The following is an 11,839-nucleotide window of genomic DNA, read 5'->3' on the forward strand; positions in this document are numbered from 1 at the left end:
TTATTTAATTTCCATCACTTCAGTTTGATCTGTAAATGGAGGGAAATCAATATTGATATAAAGATGTAACATATAATTGCCACCTAAGTGTTTGCTAAATAGTCAATAAACATATACCAAGTATCTACTATATGCCAGATCCATATATTAGCCCTCACAAATTTATAAATAATATTTACAGTCCTTTTAATTTAAAATGCTATTATTATTTACAGTTGAACTATGTATATAGACACCACCAAAATACACAAACTATTGCCTAAATCATAGTTTACACAAACTATTGCCTAAATCATAGTTTCCCTATTTTATATATTCTCAATACACTATGAAAATACTTCAGGTATTTTATATGTAGTAGAAATCTAAATATACTTATTGAGGGCATTAAGTTAAAAACCTCAAAAGTGAACCTTGAGGTTCACTCTTCCAGAGTGAGTGTCATAAATCTCCACACTTTTTCCATAAATTCTTGTCAGGGGAAGATATAAAAAGATTCCTAGATTTGTATTCCAGACTTCTAACAAACTACTATGCAATTGTTGTCACTTTTTCAATGTGTATAAAGACAGAGTCCTTTATGCAAAATTTTAAGTATTACATGTAAAAAATTACTTTCACAATTAAGGTGAGTAACAGTTGATCCATCTAGTCTGAAGTGTCTACTCTTGCTTAATCCTGGAGTTAAGCCAGGAAATTCAATGGACATAAGGCCATCCAGTGGATTGCACAATATGATTACAGCATCAGTGGTCATATTCTATATGTAACTTCCTGAGAGAGAGAATTCAATCGTCTTAGCTCAACTGGCTTATGGTACCCAAGACACTCTGATAATCTCACCAAAATCACACAGGAGGATATGGGCAGTAGTTCCCTAAAGGAAAAAACAAAGCATCATTAGCAAAAGAAAGAAACAAGGATGCTTGGTATGAGAAATAAAGAGTTGATTACACAATACTGTATACTCAGAAGACTCAGAAAATATAAAAAAGACACCCAGGAAATGCCACAGAACAGCAACATAATCTCCGATGTAAAAGACAAAAACACACCAGGGCAGTGTTCTCCTTTATTTATGAATTCCAGGCCAGAGTGTTTTATTTTGTCCACTGCAGGTCACTGCCAATTATAAGCTTCTGGAATAAAAATGTAGCTCTTGATAGGATCTTTGCTGATTAGCAGATAGAGAAAAATTGCAAACAACAACTGAATTTAAGCTAACCTATTGTAAGGCCCCCAAACCAAATTCATATTTTAAAAAAATTGTTCAAGACTACATGTAGTACTATAAAAAAAAAACAAAACACAATTAAGTGTGAAAGTTCCTCTTCCCACTGAAAAACAAATATTGTTTATGTCTTTATGTAATTTAAGTCTTTCTATCATAAATAAAAAAGAACAAGGGCTTAGCAAATATCAACTTTGGCTCCAAAATCAACTTTCCAGAAACTCTGATTCAAAACACATTTACTTGCTCGAGCTTCTACTAAAAGAATAATCCTTTGATGGCTTTAAGTTATGATGTTCTGTTTTATCTGATGACAACTTCAGAGTTTTGTTTTATATTTTGGTTCATAAAACATCTTGGAAAACAGATATTACTTTTTAAAAAACTAAGAATTTTAGTGTCCAGATTTTAATCATTTAATCAGAATCAAGTTTTATCTTCAAACTTTTCCAGACTACATTAATATCTGGAAATATCTAAATACATAGTATGTATAATACAAGGCTGGGACTAGTGGTGAGGCAAGCAAGGTACCTAGATCATATGCAAGATAACCTATACAAAGATGTATTGTTTAGTACTTCTGTAATTATACATTAACTTATACTCAATAAGCTTAGTCAAATGAGGAACATCAGACTAAACTCTCCACTTAAAATGGTTAAGATGGTAAATTTTATGTTATGTGTATTTTAGTGCAATTAAAAAGGAAAAAATGAGAAATATCAGTATCCCTACTCATAACTAATCTATAACGATGTGTAAGATTAACTTCATTTTCAGCTATAATGAAGGCACTGCATTATTACAAAACTAGCAAAAAAAAACAAAAGAACCCCACAAATGTGTTAGAATTAGAAATAACCAAAAATTACTTAATCTAACCATTTCGTACTGCAGATAAGCAAAGTAAGGCCATAGTTAACATACAGAATTTGAAACTGCTGACCACTGGCTCCTAGAAATTCCACACACCCTTGGCTTCCATTAACTCTCTAGCCTTTCCTACCACAATTCTGATTACTCCCTTAGTTTCCTTCAAGGATACTTTCTTTTCTACTGACTACTAAACTGGTATTCCCTTGTCTCACTGCTATTTAAACTTTACTTTTTTAAATGATCCATTCTGGTTTTAATCATCTGTAGATGATTCCCAAAATTATCTCTCTACTGTGAATCTCCTCCTTAACCTCTAGATATGAATATCCTACTACCTAATAGATAGCTGGATATTTTACAGGCAATTTTGAATACATGTGTAAATTCAAACTACTTATTTTCCCTTAACCCTGAAAAGGTACTTCTTCCATCATTAACAGCTTCATTATCCACTCACACAGTAAAACCAGAACCTGGAACACCATTTAGACAGCCTGCTTTCTCTCATTCCCTAAATTTATTAATCACTACATTCTGCTGATTTTACCTTAAGTCTCTCAGGAATCACTAACCAAGTGGCCTACTGTCTAGTCTTTAGAAATCATTCTTTAACATGCTTTGTCAATTTTTTGGTTGTTTCAGGCAGCAAGATAAATCTGGCCCCTGTTACTTCATCCTGGGCAGGCGATGTTCTCCAGTGTATCTTAAGTTGTTGAATATTCATGTGCCTCTTGTGAGCTTACAAATATTATAAAGATTTCTTATATCATTCAGAATCTTAAATTGGAAGATATTCCTAGAGCTGTCAAATAATCTTGTAACTTAATACCATCTTTCTCATCCCCTGTTAATTATACAACTACTCAAAATGATATCAATAAAGAGTAGTTATGCTAAATTAGTCAATTTTTAGTGGAATGGATAAAAGGGAATGAACTTATTTAATACAACTACTTATATCATTATAAAATAACTTTGAGAACTAAAGTAAACTTCAAACAGTTAAATATTCTTGAGAGCTATTATATTCTAGATAATGCAATAGTATCATCTAGTTCAGTGGTTTCCAACCTTTCAGGCACCAGGAACCGGTTCTACTATGAGAATCTAATGGCTTGATGATCTGAGGTGGAGCTGAGGCGGTGATGCTAGTGCTGGGGAGCAGCTGCAAATACAGATGAAGCTTTACTTGCTTGCCCACCACTCACCTCCTACTGTGCAGCCCTGTTTCTAACAGGCCATGGACTGGTACCAATTCATGGCTGGAGGTTGGGGACCTCAATCTAGTTCTTCTACAAATGAGTAAATATTCAACTGAGACAGTATGTAAATTCATCATGAGCCAGGTAGTGCATGTCTTAGGCATCCTTTCAGTAAATGACTTTACCATTTCTCTTTGGGACTAAGAATTTTCTATGGGATCCCTCCAAAACAGACTCCCATAGATGCTTCAAAGAATGGCTCTTTGCCTTTTTCCTGTTAGATCTGGAGAATTACTGTTTCTTTTGTCTCCTCAGCATCTAGCTTGACACATAACAAAAATTAAGTGCTGAATGTGAGAATGAATAAAAAAGTAATAAATGAAGGAAAGAGAGCATTCCATATGGTATTCCTAGGTAATTAGCTATTTAAAAAATTAAGTTTATCCTAGGGCATTAAAAAGTTAAAATGCTTATGATTATTAAGTAAATACTTAGTTTTAAAAGTTTTTAAAAAATACAATATTTATCAAAAAGGATATATGAAATTTCAGAAAGCCAAGGAAGATATACTAAGAAGCAGTAGGACCTTGGAGCAATCCCTGAAATTAAATTCCATCTTCTTCACCATCTCCTCTGTGAGGAGAGTACAAGGCAAATAAATTTAAAAAGACACACTCTAAGAGATCTGCTGTAGTCTCACAATAGTAGAACAGATAAATACTTAGAAGAGAAAGCTATACACAACAGTCAAAAGAAGGCAAATTTTGTGTAGTACGTTAGACATCAAAACACAAGCTGTTGTCTGTAAAGGTATATTATACACTAAGTTTCAGAAAAGAAAAGTATTTTTCCTACCACAATTCTTAGTCACAAATCAGTAAAACCAGAATACAACTCCTAAAAACAGCTGGCTTAAAATAAAGTGCTAAAAAGCATGGTATATAAAGTAAATTACTGGAGAAAGATCTGATAATATTTAGATTTTCCCTTTTTTCCATGACATATTATTTGTAATAAATCATAATTTAGAACTTCAGATTGAACTATAATCAGATAAGTTCATTATTATTTACATAATCATAGTTAGAATATGTGCTCTACGTAGTTACTCTTTTTTTACTACTAATTACTTTAGTATTTACCTTTATCGAATACTAAATACATCACAGATTAACCCTTCTAGAAGATCGCTAAACTAATATGTAACAAGATGGGTAGTGTTCATCAGAAAAAAAAAAAAAACTCACTTATATTACTGGTGATTTAAATAGTACAAACAGAATGTGTTAAATCAGTGAAATTAGATGAACACATAAAGGTCAGTAAGGCATTATGCAGAAACACAAGAAATAAAAAAGACTTCTTAGGTGATTTTCTGGTGACCATAGACCAGAGTAAGCTAAGAATAGGTTGAGTTTGACTAATTTGAGAAAGAGAGTATAACTGAGATAAAATTGTTACCATTCTAATTCCCATCAATAAAAGGTCTGCTTTGAGATTAAAGATGTTATCAAAATAAAAACTACATGTATAGTTTTCAGGAACAAAACCACGCATGGTCTAGTTAAGCTCTACAATGATGGAAGGCATGGATAAGTTTTATACAAGGACTGAGTGCTACATAATAAAAGAAATTATAAGGAGATAGTGTTTTATTTAAAGAGGCTAACACTGATTTTAAGTGTTCAGCAATATGTTCAGTACTGTATATATTCTGCTTCTACAATCCAGACAACATAAGATCACTAAATGTTTTTTGCATTCATGTCTCATTTGTTCCATCTGATGCCACCAGTACACTGAAGGAAACTCTAGGGAAGGAAAACAAGGGAGTCAACAGAAGGAGTTATTAGGATAATATTAACTGTAAAATTATGCGAGTTAAGATTGGTGAGACAGCTGATGCATGCAAAAAAGTCATATTTCCTGCAAGATATGAGTTAAAAAGAGAAACAAAAGAGTAGCAAGACACACTTTCTCCCTCCCACTCTTCTCTTAATTTTTCTTACAAGCAACATGCTCAGAAATGAGAAGCTGTAAACGATTGCCAATATCCAGGTTATTGGCTCTTGTATTAGAGAGTATTTCAAATAACCACATTCACTGATTGATATTAGGCAACTGGAGTTGTTTTTAGATATATTTTTAAAAAGTGTTTTGATGGGTTTTCATTATAGCAATCAGAATATATTATAGTTATGCATAACATGTCTGTATCTGTCCGTGTTACTTTTCTAATACTACATAACAAATTACCACAAATGTAACAGCTAAATGTGATTTACATATCGAGCATTTGAAATATTTTAAATAATGCTTAAAGAGAAACAAAAAGTAGAATGAATTAATTTTTTAAATTCAAGGAAAACCTCAAAATTTATTTTTATAACTTTATAAGAAAGAACATGTAATATGTTTTTCATATAATTTTGTTAATAATATGCAAATTGCACCAATAGTTTTCATCCAAATTATGGAAATAAGATGGTATATGCATAAGTGTTACAATGAGAAAATTTTTACCAATACTAAAGGTGCTAAAAAAGGATCACTGAAGTTAAAATCATGATTTTTCATTTACCTGCAGTGTGAGTCTCTTTACTGCATTCCATACCGCTCCAATAAATTCTTTCATTCTTTCTTCAGCACTTCTACAGCCTTCGGATATATTCAGCATGGCTTTCACAGGAACTGACAACGGTCTAGATTCTAGTACAAGAATAGCTAGTTATTTAACAGAAATGTACCTTACAGTTTCACAAAACTATATAGAAAATATTTAAGATTATTTCTTCCTTGTTTAAAATTAAAACTATTTGAGATTATAAAATATTATATTAGATCGTTTTATCATAAAATTACTGAATCATTTGCAACTATTCAAAAATAAGCAAACAGCAAGTGATCAGGGTTAGGAGGGTGTTGGTTACTCTTGTCAGTGATTGGTGATTGGAAAGTGGGTTTGTGAAGCAATGGTAATGTTCTGTTTATTGAATACCTGGATGTATTCACTTTGTGAAAATTAAGTTGTAAAGAACCATCTGTCTATTACTCACTATAAAAGTAATTCATCAATAAAAACTTTATTTGAAAAGGGAAAATTCAACTACAAAGTACATGATTCATCCAAAATTGGTAAGAAATGAAACTTCTCATATGTGGATTCTCCTGTAACAACAGATATAGACTCTCTCAATTCTAAAAACTGACTTTGATGGTAATCAAAAGAAGTATGTGATTACATAAAAGGCAGATTTATATATTAAGAAAAATGTAATATTCCATTCACTATAGTTTTGTTATTAAAATTTTGTTCATCTAAAATAAGAGAATTGACAATTTTATAATGTAAATCTTCAGAAATTAAATAATTTAATAATTCATAACATATCTAGAAGATTCACATATATTTATATGTTTTGTTAATGCAATGCAAACATATAATTTATATGTAATATTTTAAGTAGCATAAACCAATCAGAGATTACTTTTCAAGACTTTTACTAAGTTGATGATCCTAGGATGTTTTTCAAAGTAAGTGATACTATATCACCAGTATGAGAATGACAGCTGCCATATTTATTCATACTTTCCCTCTCCACCCAACTTGGTTCTTATATTTGCATTTATATTACATTTACAATAGTTTAGGGCATGGAACACATACCTTTTTTCTCATACTGATAATCCCACAGTCTAGCATATTTGAAATTCAAAAAATGTTTGTTTAAAAAAAAAGTTTAGAAGAGATCCATGGAGATATCTGGGAGCAGTACACACTAGGAAGACAGAAGAACAATGCAAAAGTCCAGAGATAGGTACATGATTAGGATTTTCAAGAAATAGTATAGAAGCAGCAAGGGTAGCTAGAGCAGAGTAGATGAGAAAAGTAGGAAACATATTTTTGAAAGATTTTCTCTGGCTACTACGTAGAAAACTGACTACATGGACCAAGTATCATTGTGAGAAATGGTGGCAGCAATGGTGGTAGTAAGAAGTGGTGAAATTCTGTATCCATTTCAATGATATAGCCAAGAGGATTTACTGATGGATAAGATGTATGGTAAGAGAGAAAAACAAAGCAAGTCGACTCCAAGGTTTTAGGTCTGAGCAACTGGAAGAATGGAGCTGTAGGAGGAGAAGTGAGAAAAAAAGAAACAAATTTTAGACCTGTCAAGTTGAGATTTCCATTAGACGCATAAATGTAGATATCAAAGTGGCAAATGGATAAACAACTATAAAAAAAGGGAAAAGAACATGAACAGATAATTCACAGAAAAATGGATTTGGCCGATAAGCTTATTAAGATACAGATATGCTCAACCTTACTAACAAAGAAATAAAAATTAAGACAACAATCATGTTGGCAAACATTTTAAATAGTTAATCTGTATGTTTACAAAATTAGTCATTGTTGAAACCTCTCGTGAGTATGTTTCATATATCACAAATATAAATAAGTATGACCTACAGAGTAGAATTATAAGAGGGCCAATATGTAACTATCAGAATTTAAACATGCATATTTTTCTACAAAAAAAAAAAAGTCTCATTTCTAAGAATCTATGCTACAGAAATACTAAAACATGTGAGAGTGTATGCATACAGAGAATTTATAAAGGATGTTCAGTATCAGCGGTATTATTTGCCATAGCCAAAAAAAAAAAAGTGGGGATAGAAAATGTTAAGGAACTTATCTGTCCATCAAAAAAGAAATGGTTCAATTAACTTCAGAATATCTGCAATGAAGATTATCATTTAAAAATGAGACAAAGGTTTGATAGAAAGCACATTTTTGATAACTTGTAAAGTGAAAAAATGTATATGTGTAGCATAATCCAAGTAAGTTTTTAAAATTGTGTGTGAGCTTGAGCATGTATTTGTCTACCCCATACACAGAGAAAGTTATAGAGGAGTAAAAAGTAAACCTATGATGGAGGTTACACTCTGAGAAGGGTAAAATGGAATTTATGAGGGGTAAGGGTGAGGGGGTCATTAACTCTTTATACTCTTTACATTTCATAATGTTTTATAATAATGAATTACCTACTATGATTTTTTAATAAAACACATTTCTTTTATAGTCACTTGAACTTCATTGCTTTTCTTTTGTACATTAGTAGTTATGAGAGGAAAAGGTTTCCTAAACTTACTGTAGAACTCTGCCTACTGAAATAACTGACTTAAATGTAGACCAACCACACAAAAACCTGCACATGGATGTTTACAGCATCTGTATTCATAACTGCCAAAACGTGGAAGCAACCAAGATGTTTCTCAGTAAGTGAATCAATATAAACTGTGGTACATCCAGAAAATGGAATATTATTTCATCACTTAAAAGAAATGAGCTATGAAAACACATGGAGGAAATTTAAATGTATATTACTAAGTGAAAGCAGTCAGTCTGAAAAGGCCACATACTGTATAATTCCAACTATATGACATTCTGGAAAAGGCAAAACTATGGAGACAGTAAAAAGACCAGTGACTGCCAGGAGTTAGGGCACACAGAGGATTTTTAGGTCAGTGAAACTACTCTGTGAGATACTGTAATAGTAGATACCGGTCATTATAAATCTGTACAAACACAGTTAATGTATACTACCAGTGAACCCTAACGTAAACTATGAACTTTGACTGATTATGCTGTGTCAACATAAGTTCGTCAATTATAACAATGTGCCATTTTGGTGGAGAATGTTCATGATGGGAGGGCTATGCATATGCAGGGGCAGGAGACATATGGGAAATCTCTGCACCTTCCCCTCAGTTTTACTATGAATCTAAAACTGCTCTAAAACATACTATAAAAAGTAAATATTAAAAATGGAGACCAAATTTTAAACTATTTGAAACAATGAATATAAAATGTTTCCACAGTAGTTGTTAATGGTCAAATTTTCAAAATCTGATCTAGAATCTCAGTGTTATGTAAATACTATTATTATAACTTAAAAATAAATCCATCTAATAAATGCTAACATTATCAAGCAGTTAAGACACCATTACATGAGTATAAAGTGATGTAATTTCAAGTTACTACTAAGCAAAACAGTCACATGTTTATTGCAAATGCTATCTTCTTTAATATGATGATCAAATGAAAAATAATTAAAGGAGGCCCTGAAATCTTTATGTAGCTTAGTGCTGTTCAAAAAGCTATGACAAACATAATCAATTAAAAATTCTCATTAAAGAGCGTTATCTGGCTATTAGAGGTATAAAAGCACACTATTTTGGATATACTCATTTTCAACCCATCATATTTTCTAAAAGATAACAGCAAGATGAGTTTGTTTTAAAAAAAGGACAATTTTTTCTGTAGTTATATATATTTTATAGGTAATATATTTACACTTTATAAAACCATGCCAATCTTGATCCTTATTTAACCAAAACCTCTGTATCACCTACTACAAGCCAAGTACTGCTATAAGTGCTTCATAAATATTAGCCAGTTTTAACCTCATCACAACCCCATGAGGAATGCATGATTTTTTAGACTATCATTTTCAGATAGGGAAACTTGATCATAGACAAGTTAAGTAACACTCTCAGTCACCTGGCTGGTAATTGGTAAAACAGGGCTGAGAATCTAGTTTTTATTTTTAACTACTATTCTTTTAACTACTATGGTATAGTCCCTCTTCTGTTACTCAAATCTTGTTTAATTACTTCTAGTTCTACCAAATGTAATAAATGTATCATATTTTTACCAAGGATCATGGTACCACAAATAGTTCAGAAAGCATAAGATTTGTTCATTCCCATGGGAGCTAAATAAAATCTACATTAATATGATACACTGATATCCATTTATTACACTTCTTGTTTTCAACAATAAGGTAATTTTTAGACTAATACCTTAATGATTAAAATAATATCAACAATTATTTCTTAGGCATGTATCATCCAACTTGGTATAATACTGATCCTTTATTTCTGTGCCTTGGACAAAGTCCTGCACTTGGAGTCAATTTGAGTTAGAGTTTCACCTGTGCCACTGCAATAATTGGAGAAAGCAATTAATCTAAGTGTCAGAAGTTAATAATACCTATATCTAATGTCAAGAATGCTGTTTAAATCAATGTATATAAAAACAGCTCATAAAAGTATTGTAAATATAATGAATAATGATGATGAAAAATAACTGGTATAATGTATAAGAAAGAACTTTATCAGATCTGAAACACTACCCTCCTTTTCTATCACAATCAACCAATTGTTTTAGTTGTACCTTACATGCCATTCCCTCTGATTTCCCCAAATTAGATTTGGTCCTTCCTCTATAATCACAGAATTCTGACATAATTCTGTATAACATATTTGATTTTTCATGGTATAATATTAAACATTTGAATATTTGTGTCTACAAAAGTAGCGGCAAAGCACAGTTGTAGGGTATAGCAATAAATCACAGTGAGTAATGGTTGGACTTTGAAGGTACATCTTTGGTTCTGCCCCCTGCTAATCTTTCTCTTCCAATGAGAAATAATCTTTATAGACATACTTATTAACACCAATTAGATAAAATGGCCGAGGAAGAATAAAGCTAGAAAATGCAAACCACAAAATTAAATAACTAGTTTGGCCCCTATATATCAACCAATGATTTATATCAGCACATTCCCTTCCTTTCTTAGGGTTGAACTGGAACCTGGTAACAATTACTCAAAGTCAGCAGATCAGAAAACTCTATTCTTATTTTGAGGGTTTGAGTAATAATGTCAATGGTTAAATGGTAACACTAAGTATACTATAGTATCCATAAACCAATGGCACCAAATACTGACATTTGATATCAAATGGCTTATGTTCTTGAAGTTCAAGATTCTCAAAATAACAAGGTTACTTCATGATAACAGTCAAAAACATTTGTTCTGCTACAGCAATAAAATTCATTTTTCATAGTTAGTGAATTAAAACTCTTTTTGTTTCATCTGCTGTGTAAAAGACTTAGGAGGTATCATAAAAGTAGGTCAAGTTTAGTAGTTGGTCAATAAGGGAGGATGATTTCTATTAAGAGTAACAACAACAACAAAAGTTCCTATAGCAATTTCTCCTTTAACCATAAGATACCTAACCATCAATTTTTATATTTATGCACTTTATTCAATATAGTGCTTATACTAAGACAGTTTTCATTTTGCTGAAATAACAATCCATGTTTCCTTCATTTATTTATATCATGTAGCGCCTTGAAATAGTATAGTGCCTTCTTCAGTAAATACTGGCTGAATCAAATGATAGACTTTTTAAAAAGAGAAAAAAATCATCTGTACCTTCTTGAAATCTTCCCCAAATGGTGTATTATTTGACATTTTTGTCAAAAATGTAACTTTGTGTAACATACACATTTATAATTTCATTTTTATTTGAAATTTTAAATAATCACCAAGAAGAAAGTGTGCCAATCTTAATTTTTTTCTTTGCATTTATGAGGAATAAAACTATTCAGCCACGTACTTATAGCCAAGACAATATTGTGCCAGGGGACAGCTGTCTTAAAAAGAATTGAATTACT

General features: G+C 31.5%; 1 protein-coding gene across 1 annotated transcript in view; it reads right to left on the reverse strand.

The window, feature by feature from the left end:
- The window catches only part of VPS13B (vacuolar protein sorting 13 homolog B), a gene marked incomplete at its 3' end in the record, with an annotated part of 647,903 nt that overhangs the window by 342,874 nt on the left and 293,190 nt on the right, over positions 1-11,839 (reverse strand). The window contains exon 22 of the mRNA XM_025050073.1: positions 5,894-6,021. Within this exon, the coding sequence (XP_024905841.1) occupies positions 5,894-6,021 (128 nt within the window). The remainder of the gene's footprint in view (positions 1-5,893; positions 6,022-11,839) is intronic.

Source organism: Pteropus alecto, unplaced genomic scaffold (genome assembly GCF_000325575.1).
Source record: "Pteropus alecto unplaced genomic scaffold, ASM32557v1 scaffold164, whole genome shotgun sequence".
Classification (NCBI taxonomy): Eukaryota; Metazoa; Chordata; class Mammalia; order Chiroptera; family Pteropodidae; genus Pteropus; species Pteropus alecto.